Raw genomic sequence first — 17,151 nt, 5'->3', positions numbered from 1 at the left:
GTGTTGTGTATCTCAGTCCATCATCTCCTCTCTGAGGCAAGCAGACACCACTGACCAATCATCAAAATGGCATCATTATACAGGTCTAGTACCCAATCCTACTCAGGTGGAAACCTGGTTGGCAGTATTCGCAAGGGTTCGAGCGTTTATGGAGGTGCAGGTGGAATGGGTTCAAGAATATCCAGCGGCTATGGTTATTCCAGCGGAGGTGCCGGCGGCAGCTATGGTTATTCCAGCGGAGGTGCCGGCGGCAGCTATGGTTATTCCAGCGGAGGGGGTTCAGGCTATGGCGAGGGATTTGATCTCCAGAGCGGAGCCAATGAGAAGGCCACTATGCAGAACCTGAACGATCGCCTGGCCTCCTACCTGGACAAGGTGCGCAGCCTTGAGAAGGCCAATGCCGAGCTGGAGCTGAAGATCCGTCAGTTCTTGGAGAGCAAAGCCTCCCCCCTTGCCCGTGACTACTCCGCTTATCAGGCCACCATCAACGACTTGCAGGCAAAGGTAAGAATACATGTCTTATTCTTTGTGTATTCCACAGTCATTAAAAGTCACTAACATTCTCTATCTCTAAATCTCACAGATCCAGGATGCCACACGCATCAACGGAGGCATCTATCTTTCCATTGACAACGCTAAACTGGCAGCAGATGATTTCAAAACTAAGTAAGCTTCAAGACTGACAATGAAGATGATAGGAAACTGAAAATACATATGACCCGTGATGTAGCAGGATTTTCTGACCTCTTGCTGTCTTACAGGTATGACAACGAGCTGGCTATGCGCCTGTCAGTGGAGTCAGATATTGCCGGTCTGAAGAGGATGTTGGACGAGCTGACACTGGTCCGCTCAGACCTCGAGATGCAGATTGAAGGCCTCAAGGATGAGCTTGTCCACCTCAAACGAAACCATGAGGAGGTGAGAAGCAAACTTTTCATATTCTGTATCTGATGTTACTCTCAGTCCAAAGTCTTACCAACATTTTTACGTGACAGGAAATGGCAGCCATGAGGGTACAGATGACCGGACAGATCAACGTAGAAGTAGACGCCAAACCACAGGTCGACCTGACCAAAATCATCAGTGAGATCCGAGAGCAGTACGAGAATGTGGCCGCGAAGAACAAGAGAGATCTGGAAAGCTGGTTCCAGGCCAAGGTCATTCCCACTGAAAGTTTGTTGGTTGTTGCGTAGCATGTAGTTGAGTATGGTACTAACCATCCATCATGTCTATTGCAGTGCGAGTCACTGAACAAGGAAATGAGCGTCAGCACAGAAACTCTTCAGACCTCCAGGTCGGAGATCTCTGAGATCCGTCGCACCCTACAAGCTTTGGAAATCGAACTACAGTCTCAACTTAGCATGGTAAATAAAGCAGAGCCTTCTAGCTAGAACTTCCACTCGACTCATTGTCCCCATCTACATATTCTTGAATGCTTAAGTCTCACTTGTACTTGCCCCTCCAGAAAGCATCCCTGGAAAACACATTAGCTGAAACCGAATCCCGATACTCCGGAATCCTCCATGGACTCCAGGCACAAGTGACGAGCCTTGAAGCACAACTGACACAACTGCGCGCCGAGATCGAAAACCAGAACCAGGAATACTGCATGCTGCTTGACATTAAGACCAGACTTGAGAAGGAAATTGCCGAGTACAGGAGACTGATGGACGGCGAGGGCAGGTAACATCAAATTAACTTGAAGAAAAGTGCAGTCATCAGAAGTGAATCACATGCTTAATGCATTCACTGTTATTGTCCTTCCTCAGCTTTGGTCCTACCAAAACCACCTCTTCCAGAGTGATATTGGTCACAGAGGAGATGGTGGATGGCAAAGTGGTGTCCTCTACAACCAGCTCCACATAAGCTGCCTCACACAGCAAACAGCAGCACAAGGGGGTGTAACACCTGAAGACGACCTTTCATCTCAAACAGATGAAATGATGAAATAAAAGGTTCCTTGTCTGCTACCTTACACCTTGTGTCTGTGTTTGATCATTTGTTTGACTTTTTTGAGCCTGCAAGAGTTTTACCTCAGTATATGATTGGTCTGACATTAAAATCAGATAAATGTAGAAACATGAACAAAACACAAAGTCTTCAGGGTGTATTAAAACAATGAATGTGGTCACTCTCAGAGACAATGCTATAGTTTGACCCGGTGCATGTTGGGATATATCTCAACTTGACGTACTGGTTCTACAAGCTTTGGGAAAGTGCCTTGAAAACACCTACGAGGTGATAGGTCAAATTGTTGAGTGTGTCTGTGTGTGACATCCATTACCGATCAAATTACAAGCAGCAGCCAGTGTTTCTTGCTGAGGGAATGAAAAACGGCCCCCTTTATCCCTCCAAAGAATTCAGATTGAGCCAAACTCTGAACTGGTTTCAACAAGATCAGTTTTAAACTTTGCAAGGTCCAACCAGGGTTGTTTTTATTCTTCTCTTCATATCATCTTGGATTAAAGTAGGAGTGAAAACAATTTGGAGATACAGTACATCAATCCATTTCCTATAAAGCATCTGCTTGCCGACTTTGGGAAAAAGGCAGACTACACTCTGGTCTGGTCTTCAGTCAATCACAGGACACACCACCAGGGTTGTGGAATCCAGGTCCAGAAAGTAAAAACCTGTCACAGACTGGCATTAGCCACAGACCTGCCAGTTGAGTAGAAGCACTTGTGGCTATGGTTTTTACTTTCTGGACCCAAATTCTCCACATCTGCCGGCTTCAGGCACGGGGTTGCCCGGAGGTGTAGCAAGTCCAAGTCATTAAGAAATTACAGCACACAAGCATGAGCTGCATGATCTTTATTGGGTTTGAGTCTCTTCCAAGGTATCACTCAATCTCATCCACATCTACATCGACAGTCTTGCTGCTCTCAATCACCCTCCCGTCCACGACCGTCTCCACCAATGTGATGACCTTGGTGACCACTGAAGGAAAGAAAAAGAATCATGAGCAAAGGTAGCCCTTGTGTTTAAACCTTTTAAACCCTGTTGAATGCTAATGGTGCCTCTGAGGATACGTACCTTGCTTTGAGCTGGCAAAGAAGAAAAAAAGCAGAACATGATTTCAGGTCATTCTGATGATGTGATTGCTGTGATTCTAACACAGAATTAAATTTTTTTTTTCCTCACCTGTCTTCCTCTCCATCCAGAAGCCGTCTGTACTCTACAATCTCTAGTTCTAGTCTCGTTTTAAGGTCCAACAGCATGTCGTACTCGTGTTTAGTGCTGGTGATGTTGGCGTAGATCTGGGAAAGCTGGGCCTCTAAGCTCACAACCATGTTCTGCAGGCCTGCTAGCTGTGCAGCGTAGCGGGATTGGGTCTCTGCTAGGGAGCCCTCCAGGGAGGCTTTCTGGTGGGACCCCACAGAGAAGACATGAGCGTGAAATGACTATTCACGTGTTCACTTGAAAAGGCAAAGTTACACATACCATGCTAAGATGAGACTGCAGTTCAATCTGAAGCCTCTGGAGGGTGCTCTTCAGTTCTTTGATTTCTGAGTGGGACGTCACCAGACACTCTGACTGTGTCTTCACTTCTTGCTCTATTGCTACCATCTTGGTACATCCCAAACACAATATGACATGTAAATTCAGATTTTTTTGGGAAAGTTATCATTAGCCATGTTCTTCACCTTGTTCTGGTACCAGGATTCGAGTTCCGTGCGGTTCTTGGCGATCATAGCCTCATAGTGTTCTCTGATCTCGGTCATAATCTGGTTGAGGTCAGGAGAGGGCGACGCGTCCACGGCCACGTTAACTTGGCCGCCCATCTGGCTCCTGAGCAGAGCTAATTCCTATGAGGAGGTCAAAGAAGTAATCGTGTCAACTGATGTCTTTCCTGCCTTAGGAAGCACAGTGCAAATAGCATGATGCTAATGGAAGCAAAGAAGGATGCAAGGAAGTGTATTTAGAGGAGAGAACAGTGTTTGTAAAAACATTAACCTAACATGGAATTTCCTCAGTGTTCTCAGAGGGGACTGAGGTCCTGTGTGTACTTTAGGACTGTCTGAAGCCACAATAGACCGTGACAAATAGTGACACTGTTCACATACTGTAGAGTGAATAATGAATAGAAGAGGGATGGTGTTAGCTACACACACTGAGGTGAAGAATTGTGTTCAAGCACATCATGGGTGTTGGTCTTGGAATGTATCGATCAAGATAACTCATTCATTCTGCTCAAGCGCCTTTGTTTAAACAGTGGCAGGACACCCTCACCTCTTCGTGATGCTTCTTCAGCATGATGAGCTCATCTTTCAGACCGTCAAACTGGCACTCCAGATCCACCCTGGCCAAGTTCATCTCTTCCAGCACCTTCTTCAGCCCAGCGATGTCCGCCTCCACCGTCATCCTCATGGCCAGCTCATTCTCATATCTGACGCAGGTCGCTGAGGGTTAGGCGGCTCGCCGCAAATATCAAGTACGTGACGTGACACACACAACACACTCACTTCATTCTGAAGTCATCGGCAGCCAGTTTGGCATTGTCAATATCCAGGATAGCCTTGGCATTGAGCCTGGCGGCGACACAGATCTGACAAGGAAAGAAAAACATTTTCAGAGAGCCCACAACATGAGCTCACTGGCATCTCAAACAGTCATGTGTGATGTATGTACCCTTCTGAGTGCTTGACTTCCAGTTTTAGTTTTGCCATTCAAAAAAGGCAAACCAGTTAGGATTGATCCCAATGATCTGTGCCGAGCAACAAATGGCTGCAAATGTATGACATGACCACAAAAACTAGTAATCTGCTGCCCCTTATAGGTTAATTTGTGATTGGCAAAGTTTATAATAATAATAATAATAATAATAATAATAATAATAATAATAATAATAATAATAATAATAATATTATTATTATTAATAATAATAATAATTATAATAATAATAATAATAATAATAATAATAATAATAATAATAATAATAATATAAGAGAGAGTACTGTGTTGTTTTTCATGGACGGATTATTTTGCATATAAAAACACTGTTTATTTGTAGGGATGGACAAGTACCGATACAAGGGATGGACTGGTAACAAAATTCAGTTTGGGAAAATATTCATTGCCGGCGGGGTGGGGTAGGGGTGGGCGCAAACGATGGAAATACTCTGAATCCTATTTGTGCACAGGTGGTGGTGGTTGCGATGTGGCGATTTCTATTTATTGACGGGGGTTGGTGGGTAGGTAATGGCTGGCCGTTTGGGAAATTTGCAAAATTCCTGATGGAGAGTCCACCCCTGACCGATACCAGGTCTTATTTCAAGGTATTGGTACTTGTGACAGTCACTGATACTTGTATCAGCCTTCTTGTGGCCGTTTTACAATCAGGAAATAGCAGCTATAAAATAGATGAAAAGAAAATTGACATTCTTTTATACAATTGTAAGGAAAAATATTATATTGGAATATGTCGGCCTTTGTTTAAAATCAACTGACATTGTTTATTTGGGAACTTTTATTCATCAAAGTACTATTGGTGTTGGTACTTGGTATCGGTGACTACTCAAGAGTTGAATACTTGTACTGGTATCGGTTTGAAAAAAAAGTGGTATTGAACATCCCGACTTATTTGTCACAACTGAACAACTGGCTAAAAAATAGGATGAAAAGTATGTATGCATTGCCGTGTAAATGTTATTGTTGTGATGATGTGATACAGTTTGGAATGAAATTTGCTGTCTGTTATCTAAACAAGAGTTGTTGGCAGCTGTAAGTGCCATCATATCTCTACTACATTCAACAGAAACACTATTTGGCAGCTAATCCTAGAATGCTACTACGCTCACCTTATCCTTCAGCTCATCAATGGTGGCGAAGTAACTGCTGTAGTCGTGGCTGATGACAGTTCTGCTCTGGTACCATTCTCTGATCTGCCTGTCCAGGCGCTCGTTCTCCTTCTCCAGGGTGCGCACCTTCTCCAGGTAAGAAGACAGACGGTTGTTCAGGTTCTGCATGGTGGCCTTCTCGTTGGCGCCGACGTGGAGGTCCAGGTCGTCGGCCAGGTTGAAACCCGGAGCGGGCATGTAGCATGACTGGGCGGAGGAGATGCGGGTGCCGTGGCCGCCGGCTCCACCGTAAACGCTCAGCGTTCTCTGGCCGTAGGATTTAGCGCTCAGAGACATGATGCAGGATCTGGATGTGGACCAGGTCGGAAATACTAGAGAGGATCTGCAGTTGTGAGCATCACTTAACTGCTTGGGTTATATAGTGGGTAAAGTGGGAGGAGTTTTAGCTGAAAGAGAAGAATGTGGCTATCATTACACCATGCAATCGCTCCATCACCACACGGGTGGTGCCTAGTGGGTGAGGGGTTCATCCGCCCTCATTACAGGTCAAACTTGTGATTCCACATTTTATCATTTCTCAATGAATGACCATTCTTGAAATACTTCTCTACCATTCCCAAAACTCTTAACTAACACACAGCTATAGGATAAATGTCAGAAAATGTTGACTCATGAATGTGACAGAAATTACACACAGCGGTGACAATTTCACATCAGCCAAACAAGGGCCAAAGGTCGAGACCAAAGTTATTGAAGTCAAATATATCAGAGCAGAAATGTGCAAGATTGCATTTACTGACGCTTGTGGAGTTGTTTCTCATCAGCATTTAAATACGTTCACGTCCAAGTGTCACACAAGCATGGTGGACTTCAAAATACAAGATTGAACGACAAGCAAATACAATATGGACGTTTGTGTGAGTCGAGGTATGCATAACCTTAAGCTAAACATGCATTCCTGTCATACATTGAGAAACCTGTAAGCTTTGTTTGCAAATACACTTCTTTCACATTTATCTTGATCTTTAAGTCAAAACTGGGTTACACCTATCCCGGACAAAGTGAAGATTAAAACTGTTTCAACTATTTTCTTGCCAGGCTCAAAACAAGGACAGATACACTTAAAGAATGACCTATATGTCCCAATATAGCGATTGTCCTTAAAATTGCATGAAATGAATGGCAATAAAAATTTCTTTTTTTTTTTAAATAGTTGCTCATCATAAAACGGCCAAAAGTGGGTGCCTGATACTGGTATCAGGTGCCTCTATGAGTACTGATACCTTGAAATAAGGCCGGGTATTGGCCCAATACCAAAACCTGGGATGGAAATGAAAAACAATGTGGTGTTGGTTTTGTATGTGTAAAATGTGAATTAAAGAACACCAAAAAAAGAGTAAGAGAGCGATGATGATGACACATTGACTCGGAAAGGCGGCCAAATGAATGACAAAAAATAGGACATAAAAAAAAAGGAAGATGAAAACAATGAGTGAAATGGCAAGACGTACCATCAGTGGGAACATGGCTCAGTCATGAGGTTAGCTCAGTGCACCAATAAATAGCTCGCACTTCTGTGATGAATTTGATGAATGATTTATTGTGCACAATTATTGAAATGCTCTCTGCATCATCATATACTTCCCTCAGGATGATGTTTTCATAGGGAGAAAACAATGCAGGGTGTGCACTATACAATCTTAATCTTAAAGTTGCAATAGAAAACATCTCTACTGGATACCATGTATATATATATATATATATATATATATATATACACACACCATATTTTTTGTCATATACATATTTGTTTTTCACAACAATGTCTTACAACATGGCAAAATCATGAACCTTATTCACCAGAGATGCTGATTATTAAACATACAAATGAAACATCTCAGCAACTGCCAGAAACAACATCCTGTCTTCTCTGGAAAATGATCGCTTACATGTTTGTATTTTGAAGGCCTCATCTCGTTGAGCAACATAGCCGGTGTCACAGGTGTCTTGTCGCCCGTCAGCCTGACAACTGGCGTGACGTCTCGCTGCATGACACACAGATGGGATGATAACCGTTAAGGAATATCCTCAGTCATTGCAGATTGTGGAAAACTCTCAGCAGCATGCACACACTTTTAAGTACTTTCAAGTGCTAACATGGTTAAGAAAATGTATCTGTACGCTTCTGTGAAGGCTTTTTATTTTAAGCATATTAAAAAACAATGATCTTCATTATTTTATTAAGCCATACCAAATTCAATATGTGAGCAAGCAAATTCTGCCTCAATGCTTGCAAACTGACTAATGTGAATGAGCTGATGCAAATTATGCAATTATTAAGCAAGCAAGACTTCAAAAGACTGACTGTGACGTTTGAGTGCTGGTGAAGTGAATGAAATGGGAAAAAAAGGACCGATTACTTAGTTCTATTTGACCCAACTTTGAGTAAAAAATTGGGTCAATTTGACCCAACTACCTGTTTTTTTGGGGTTTTTTTGCAACTAAAAAATAAAATAAAAATAAAAATAGATCATTCTGTATAAAACAACTTGGATTAACTTGACCCAACTTTGGGTCAAAAATTGAGTCATGTTGGATATAAAATAAAAAATAAAAAACTGAAAGATGAGACAGATTGTCTACTTGGGTCAATTTGAGCCAACTTTCCTGTTCTATTGGGGGGGAAGAAAATGGTAATTTTGTATACAACAATTCAGAAAGTTGGGACAGACCCTCTACTCGGTTCAAGTTGACCCAACCTTGGGTAAAAACAAAAAAATGGGTCAGTTTGGGTAAATGAAAAAAGAAGGTACATTTTTTTTTTTTTTTTTAAAAAAACAACAACCCAAAAAGTTGGGTCGGATCGTCTACTTGGATCAATTTGACCCAACTTTCTTGGATGTAAAAAAAGAAAGAAGCAATTTTGTAGAAAACAACCCCAGAAAGTTTGGTCAGATCGTCTACTTGGGTCAATTTGACCCAACTTTCTGGGATGTTAAAAGAAAAGAAAAGAAAGTCAATTTGACCCAACTTAAGGTTAAAAAAATTGAGTCATTTTGGGTTTAGAAAAAAAGAAAATAAATTGGGTCATTTTGTATAAAACACCCCCAGAAAGTTGGGTCAGATCCTCTACTTGGGTACATTTGACCCAACTTTGGGTAAAAAAAATTGTGTCATTTGGGGTAAAAAAAAGAAGAAGAAGAAGAAGAAGAAGAAATTGGGTCATTTTGTATAAAACAACCCAGAAAGTTGGGTCGGATCGTCTACTTAGGTCAATTTGACCTAACTAACTTTCTCAGATGATAAAAAAAGAAAAGAAAGTAAAAAACGGACCAATCAATTTTATGGGTCAATTTGACCCGACTTTCTGGGATGCTAAAAAAAAAGAAAATAAGTAATTTGGTATAAAACAACCCAGAAAGTTGGGTCAAATTGAACCATAAAATGGATTGGTCCGTTTTTTATCCATAATTGGGTTAGCTACCTTTGACCCAGCTGTTTTTAGAATATAGGAGACTTTCCTAGCTTTGTTGTACGGAAGCACTACTTAATATTTACATTAGCCGAGGTGACATCGGAGTCTGCCAAGAAGCCGTCACACCAGCTCAGCAAGCTAAAAAAAAAGGCCACTCAGGATAAGACATTTACATAGAGAAAATAATATTTTTTGTTTTTCTTCAAACATGGCCTTTTTTTGTGTTTTTTTGGGGGGATGGAAAGTACATCTACACTTATTTATCTTATTTAAAAAGTTGTGGAAGCACGATGATGGAAAAAATGACAGAGACGAAGTATGTTGAAAGTGCTATCTATTGCAAAAGTGCATGTATTGTAATTAATATTAAGAAATAAAAATGTGAAGTATCATTTTCAAAAACACAATAAATCCATTAATTTACCCATTCTGACAAATAATAGCAATAACAGAGTCCGTATGGAATGAATGGCATTGATTGCGCATGGTTCAAGCCTCTACACCAATGCGGAAACACGATAGGCATGGCTGGCCTGTAAAACAGCTTTCTTAATCCTATGCTTTTCTTTCAGTAGCTCATTATGAAGATCTTTTGTTCTGTGAGATGCTCTTGACAAAAATGTCACCCTGCTTGCCTGCTCATGCCACACAGACATCAACACCCTTTGGTGTCACAATGACTTAGTTCTTCATGGAAGCAAGCTACTTATGACATTTTGGTAGGTGGCAGGAGACGATCCAGGTGTAAAAACTTAACATATGGAGGGGAAACAAATAATCTGAGTTGACATGCTGAATTGTGGCTGTCAAGCTGCTGCTTGCTGTAAAGTGAGTTGAGCCACTGGCTGCCAGCATGCTCGTATCTCAAGTGTGCATGCAAATCAAAGCAAAAAAAAAGAAAGAAAGTCTAATGACGGCTTGATTCTTGAAAACTTGGAAATCGAGTCACTCATATCTCAAAGCAACACTTTAACAAGGAGACATCAAAGCTATTCAAGCATTTATTTGATATCATTGGAAAATGCTCACACGGCATCCACAGTTCTGTGTAAAGCTGTTTGAGTCCATCTTAAAGTCGTACTAGTAAACCAAAAGTGCAACTAGCAGCGGGAATTTTTTTATTAGCAAGACAAGGGACATTTTGCGTGTGCTGCTGTGGGCATAAACGAAGCCCACTCTATTCGCCGCCAAACAAAGTGGCTGCCATCCTCAAAGACAAACATGGACTTAAATGAGTAAACTACATTTTATAGAGTGGTGGCCAACAAGCACATTTCTGCTCTGGGTACTCGAACCGGACGAGCAGCTCTTGAGTGCCATCTACTGATCTGACAGTCGTTGACCCATCCAGAATGATGTCATACATACTGCACATGAGTCCTTCTTTTAGTGGTGAAAAAAAAAGAAAACGGAAGTAATACTATTCAATAGGAGCCTCAGATGTCAAACAAATAGTTTTGTGATGCAAGATTTTTGTTTTGTTTTCAATGAAACACATAATTGAGGAAAATCCTGATGTGAAGTGGTCCTCCTCACTTTCTCCATCAACGCACAGCTTCATTATTTATATTATATATATTTATATTCAATTATTTATTATTATTATTTATAGTCTATATTCTGTTTTAAATGTTTTAAGTGTCCCAAAGACGTATTTATACGTTTTTTAGCTAGAGCATACAGAAGGCTTTGATGCAGCCTCTCAACTGCAAAGAACGGTTGAAGAAATGTAAGTTATTACACAAACGGCCAGCAGCTGGCAGCAGAGCAAAGGAAATGAACCAGGACAATGTTGAAAAACCCCTCAATTACTCCTAATTCTAAATAGATTTGTGAATGATGATACAACTTTGCTATATTCTAATGCTAATCGCTGCAAAACGGAAACTGATAGAAATATACTTTTTTCCAGATAAAAGAAGAGACTTTAATCTTTCTTTTGGTAGGTTTCATGTTTTTATAGCAATAAAACACAATATTCTGTGGGCCTTGCAAAGTCAGCCAAAATCCAGTAAAACAGCTGGGAGTGAAGGGGATTGCTTTAGTGATAATGGCTGGGAGTGAATATTAAGCACCCTTTAAAAAATGTTTTAATCCTTTTGGCCATATTATTACAACAGATTTCACCAATCTCATCATTTGCAACATCAACAACATCCGAAAGAAGGGCTGACGGGTTGAAGCCATGGCTTATTGATCCCCGTCCCCAGAATTCTTTTAGACACATCAATCGTCAAACATAATTTGTACATTAATTTTGACCTTTGGTAGAACAATGGTAATAAAAATTGAAAACATATAATAGATAAACAAATAAAAACGGATATTATATTAATACAATAAAAAAAAATAGAAATAAAAATCTCAAAATATAGAGTAATAACGCTTAACCATGCTCATAAAGAGGAACATGCTTTAATTAAGAGTGCACAACCGCCACTGATTTAAAACAGATAATTTCATGCCCAATGGCTTTTAAAAAAAGTATTTTTAATTTTTTTTTACAAATCTAACAAGGTATCCATAGCAATCATAGCATGAGACAATTTCCTGTCCTGTTTTCCTTGTTGTCTCACAACCATCCTGTTTTGTCCCTGAAACGAGGTTGCTGTGGCTCGAAACTTGAGCAATTTGGAGGAGCGGGCTATGCTGCCTCTTATAGAAGAGAAAGGACGCGGAGAGCTAGCAGGAATTCCGTTTATTCACAGTCTGAGGGATACAAACTAAGGAAATTATTCCAAACGTCTGTGAGACACATTTACACTATGTCATTATTTCTCTGCATGATCCAGTTTCAAGACTTTTTCTACTCCAGCTCCATCTGCTGGCCAGGTCTGGCATGACACTGCGCTTCTTCTTCCTTGACACAAAACTGCCATTGCCTCTTTCTCATGTTGCCACATCTGCACATCTAAAAATGTTGAAAAGTAATACTTTTGAAGAGGTGGCATGAGAACTTTTCGATATAACAATTATGAGGAAATATATCGAGGGTTCACTGTAGGTCCACGAGACAGAAAGTTTGTGAACATACAGTAGCCTACACGCTGGCCTAAATTCACACATGATTCTTGTCCAAAGGTCAAGTCGTGTCAGGCAAGCTTAAAGAATAATGGCACAGTGACCAATCTTGGCATAGTATGCGTCAACACCCCCAGCAGGCCTCCACGGCACGCCCTCTCTTCCTCCTCCCAAGTTGCAACAAAAGAACGGACAGAATGAATGCTCACTGAACTCTGAACAAAAGCTGATTTGGCCTTCAGTCTTCTCAGCTCTTAATTTACTTCTTCTTCAGACACATTCTGCACCTCCTCGCTGTGCACATGCAGCCATGCACACTGTGGTTTTCTGCAAAACGGCATACTTTCAGTGTCTCAGTGTGTATCGCAGGAAGAGAGTGAAAAGCATGTCCATACTAGTGTATATTCAATGACTTTAATTGTTCCGCGTTGGGTTCTCCTGGGGGTCAAGTTAAAGCTCTCACTTGTTTAATTCAACATTTGGGCCAAATTTGAGAATTCCCCCTCCCTATAAACTAACAAAGGCCTATTATCAGATGTTTCTAAAAGATTATCTTGAGCGATTATTCTGTGGAGTCTCCTAAGAGAGATTTTTCCAACTTTTTCTGTTGGGTAAACAATGGGACTGCAATCATAAACATTTTCCAATGGCAAATACTTACGTGTGTGGTCAACACAGACCAACTGTTACTGTGACAAAAACAAAAGAAAACAAAACAAAATAAACAAAAACTAAAAACCGAAACAACAGCCATATAGTAAACAATACTGAAGCTTGAGGTGTTGCCAGACACAAAAAGAGGAACAACTGGTTGTGGTGAGCGTTTGTATACCTTACAAGTCATCCACTACAACTACTACTATTACTACTACTATTAACAGTGATTGGATGATTACTTTCTTCTTTGAATTTTCTGGCAGTCTGGATGCCCTGTGCCACCATACTGCCTCTCACAGGTCAGTCTTGGTACTACGATAAACATTGGAATATGGTATGTACTGTACGTTATGTGGACAGGGCGACGTTGTTGGGCAGGTGCATGTCATTAAGATACCCTTAAAAAATCACAATGAACAAGACACCCTTAAAATAAAAAATATTACTTAAATTAAATGGTTTTCTAAGGTGTTACAGCATGACATGGGGAATTGGTGCCCACCTTGTGTACAAGAAATGCTTGGAGGATGCGGAGCTAAACCCTTAACATGAAATAATGCAAGCACGCTGGGAGACAAAGCCAAAATTATTATCATAAAACGCCATTTATCGCAATAAGTCAAGGCTCGAAATAAGCGCTCTCACATTGTTGAAATGTATATTTTGCGAGCCAAATGTGAGCAAAACTGCGAGCGGGCACGCCGCATTTATTCAGGGATAAATAACCACGATGAGATTACGTCATTTAAAAAAGAAAAACAAAACAAAACAAAAAAGTCTGACGTGTGTTCTTTTACAGAAGATCATTTTAATTTAGGTGAACGTGACATTTAAATGCACTGTTGGTATTGCACGTCATCACAATAAACCATTGCCAGCTGGAACGTGCAGAGACTTTTATTTTGTAAGTGCAGTGGGAAGTGGCAATTGTAAATTTTTACGACGTGTTTCCTAACAATGCAAAGTACACAGCCGCTGTGGGAAAAAAACAACCCCGCTCACGCTTCTGTCCACCACAATCATACGAAAGATAAGTAAAGCTTAAACACACTCATTAAATTCACCAAATTAACAAACACATTCAACATTCAAGCTAGGAACGCCACTGACACAAAATAAGTGCAGTGACTCTTTCCCCTCATGTGTGGTGCTTGATTATATTTAAAACGACAAATGAAATGGGGAAAAAAAGCCCACACTAGCTCCTCCTCTTCAGTTGTCTTGGTCTGCCTGCATTTTATGATCTTCCACTAGAGGGGGCTGTGTAATAGTAAAAGTCACCTCGAATGTTGAGGAATCTGATTTCATGAAGGGTGTGGCACTGAGACTAACTGATGTGTTTGCCAAGTCAAATAAAAGCATCTGGAGGAAATATCAAGACTTTAGTTTAACCTTGATCGCAGTATAATGTCTTTTTTATCTCGCTATGCCAAGTTGCAATGTTAACGACAACAGGAAGAAGAGATTAGACATTCAAAGAAAATATTAGCGCTTCTGTCAAACAAGTTGTAGATATAACAACCAGAAACATAATTTTATTTTGCGAAAATACTGTACCTTTCTCTGTACTGCAACACCCCACCCTCACTCCTCATTAATCTTTTTTTAAATGAGTAATTAATTGTTGAATGAGTCAAAGTAAGGTATCTATTGACACAAGCACGCAACTGTGTGCCTACTTAAATTAAAACAGATGACAGTTATGAGCACTTGTCATCCTGATGAATGTTTAACACGCACACTCTAGAGTGCGCACACACCTGGATTGCACATGTCAATAACTGTGCGTTGTGTGCTGGACTTTTGGCATAGATGTTCCATGCTGGGAAGTTATTGCACAGCGCCGTCCGAATAGTTGAACAGGATGTGATAATGCCTGCCTTCGCTGGGGTGTGGTACGTTGACAGCAGGCTCCGAGGAGTGTGCAACAGTGCCTTGCTATGATTCATTGTGGATCCCACACAGACCTGCTAACTGTGCTGTATGGGAAACATGTGTTGAAGAAACGCAACTCTGCAAGCATGCAACAATTCACATGTTTGTTGGATGGAGAAAATCTGGCAAAAATATTCTCATCAATAAATACAAGCTCAAAGAAAGAACATTAACCAACATTCATATGAAAGGGACGATGTTGATGTATGCTTCCAGGTGAGTGAATGCAACCAGACTGGAAGACAAAGGGTGCCATTCAAGCAGGTGTAGTGAGTGACACGCTCCACTTGTTGCTGGGATACAAGAAAATAACAGATACTGTTTGGAGCTTAAGTTCACTTCAAGGCGATACGCAGAAGCAGACGACGGACTTCCTGTTGTGATTTTCTCTTTCATTCGCAAGGCTGTGAAAAATCAGAAGACAATAGGGCACAGTGTTCAACGGCAGAATGGCGGTGTTTTGCTTTTTAGAGAGAAATGTTAAAGTTGTGAGTGATGTCAGACCATAAATCATCAAATTCTGTCTAATCAGATTTTAGCCTCCATGTCCCGCCATGTTCATTCATTCTGCCCGGGGCTTTCAGTATTAGTAATGTTGTGTGATGTAATTGCAAGTGTTGGCAATAAGAAAGTTTCTGTAATCAAGCAGATTTGAAATTTGTCTTCACGGGGCCTGGGCGTGCCGCCGGACCTCCATGATGTCATCATTTTTACGTCTTCTGTTTGGAATGGTCATAACAAGCATGTTCCACGAGCAAACTGGAGACATCTGCACACATTATTACATTATATCATCATACATAATAATCTATCATACATAATAATCAGTATTATGATGTATAGTAGGGTTGGGTATCAATTCTAATTTCCTCAGTCCATTTGATTTAGATTCACAAGAGTTCAGTTCGATTCAATTTTGATTTGCCCCCCGATTTGATTCGATTGTCTTCACTTCAATCAATATTAGTTCTCTGTGGAAAATCAATTATTCTTAAATATCAAGGACATGATAAAAACTCCACAAATATTAAATTCCAAATGAAATTTTGTGGAGGCAGTAACTGGTTAAATGATTTAGTTTATGAATAAAAGTAACACGTGTTATAATCACTTAAGTGCTACACAAGCATTGACATCAGCAAAGATGAGAGGAAAATATTTTCATAATTCTGGTTCAATAATTGTAAGTATAAATTTAAAAGATTTTAAATTGTCTTAAAGTGCAATAAGTCAGGTCATCGTTCATTAATGTAAGAAAATACTTTTAAATTAATTAATTAATTAAAAAATTGGCCTGTAAAATTCAATTTTAGTTATTTATGGAAACAAGATACATTAACTCATTCACTGCCATTGACGGCTATAGACGTCAAAAATTCATTTGAACTATTTTTATTAGTTTCACTTTTTTTTCCACTTTTGTTAACAAGAGTATGAAAACCTAGAAAGTTAACTATTAAAGTCATGCGATTATTACAATTACTAATTTTAATCGCCTGACGCCCCTAATTTTTTAATAATCCTTTCTTTAAAAAAAAAGTAAAATAATATTTTTTAAAAAATGTCTAGGTTTTCATACTCTTGTGAACAAAAGTGAAAAAAAATGTTAAACTAATAGAAATACTTAAAATTATTTTTTGACGTTTATAGCCGTCAATGGCAGTGAATGAGTTAGAATAACCAATTAATGGTTTTATGAATCAATATCAGGCTCTTTTTTTTTAAACCCAGTCTTAAGTTATAGCATTTAAACATTTAATATTTTTGTCATGTCAGTAAGATAAAAAAATATTTTAAACTGCTCCAAATGAAAAAAAAAAATGCAACATGATAGTGGTGGGAGTAAGAGGTGAATTAAGGCTCCGAATCCAAATGCAATCTTAAAATGTTTCTTAAAGCATCGTCTGTACCATTAGTTGAAATGTGAGCTTATCACATTTCGACCAACGTTGGACGTTCCACTGCATTCATTTGTCTTGTCTCGCTGACAACTCGCTAATTAACTTTCAGCCCAATGTCACTGATAGGATAGGAATGTGATGTGACTTTCGCACGGCATTACAAGTAATAACGCTGGAAGTAAACGAAATGAGGAAAGTAAACGTCGACTCCAAATCCACTCAGGTGGATGTGTTTGCTTCAAATATGCAGTGAGCTAATGTTGGCTTCTTTGGCAAAAAAGGGAGTGGGCAGAAGATATTTCACAGAGTCATGCACTTTATGACAACTCAACACTCCCATAAAGTACACAAGGATTTAAATAAA

General features: G+C 39.9%; 2 protein-coding genes across 2 annotated transcripts; one reads left to right on the top strand and one right to left on the bottom strand.

The window, feature by feature from the left end:
* Positions 1-1,975, top strand: LOC144054704 (keratin, type I cytoskeletal 50 kDa-like). The gene is made up of 7 exons (XM_077569922.1): positions 1-504; positions 584-666; positions 762-918; positions 996-1,157; positions 1,239-1,364; positions 1,466-1,683; positions 1,770-1,975. The coding sequence occupies exons 1-7, from the start codon at positions 67-69 to the stop codon at positions 1,864-1,866; spliced, it is 1,281 nt and encodes a 426-aa protein (XP_077426048.1). The 5' UTR covers positions 1-66; the 3' UTR covers positions 1,867-1,975.
* An 821-nt stretch (positions 1,976-2,796) lies between these two features.
* On the bottom strand, positions 2,797-6,196 carry krt98 (keratin 98). Its single transcript, XM_077569923.1, has 8 exons — positions 5,799-6,196; positions 4,464-4,546; positions 4,231-4,387; positions 3,645-3,806; positions 3,442-3,567; positions 3,142-3,362; positions 3,034-3,044; positions 2,797-2,937 (listed from the first exon to the last, which is right to left on the bottom strand). Exons 1-8 carry the CDS (start codon positions 6,132-6,134, stop codon positions 2,840-2,842), a joined length of 1,194 nt encoding a protein of 397 aa, XP_077426049.1. The 5' UTR covers positions 6,135-6,196; the 3' UTR covers positions 2,797-2,839.
* Between the last annotated feature and the right edge of the window lie 10,955 nt (positions 6,197-17,151).

Source organism: Vanacampus margaritifer, chromosome 7 (assembly GCF_051991255.1).
Source record: "Vanacampus margaritifer isolate UIUO_Vmar chromosome 7, RoL_Vmar_1.0, whole genome shotgun sequence".
Classification (NCBI taxonomy): Eukaryota; Metazoa; Chordata; class Actinopteri; order Syngnathiformes; family Syngnathidae; genus Vanacampus; species Vanacampus margaritifer.
This window is presented reverse-complemented; position numbering and strand designations above follow the sequence as displayed.

Excerpts from the sequence above, each read along its gene's own strand:
- LOC144054704 (XM_077569922.1), top strand. The coding sequence starts at position 67 with ATGGCATCATTATACAGGTCTAGTACCCAATCCTACTCAGGTGGAAAC. Across the intron at positions 919-995 it reads TCAAACGAAACCATGAGGAG|GAAATGGCAGCCATGAGGGT; the intron begins GTGAGAAGCAAA and ends TTTACGTGACAG. Across the intron at positions 1,158-1,238 it reads AAAGCTGGTTCCAGGCCAAG|TGCGAGTCACTGAACAAGGA; the intron begins GTCATTCCCACT and ends TGTCTATTGCAG.
- krt98 (XM_077569923.1), bottom strand. The coding sequence starts at position 6,134 with ATGTCTCTGAGCGCTAAATCCTACGGCCAGAGAACGCTGAGCGTTTAC. Across the intron at positions 4,547-5,798 it reads TTGATGAGCTGAAGGATAAG|ATCTGTGTCGCCGCCAGGCT; the intron begins GTGAGCGTAGTA and ends TTTCCTTGTCAG. Across the intron at positions 4,388-4,463 it reads GCCGATGACTTCAGAATGAA|ATATGAGAATGAGCTGGCCA; the intron begins GTGAGTGTGTTG and ends GACCTGCGTCAG.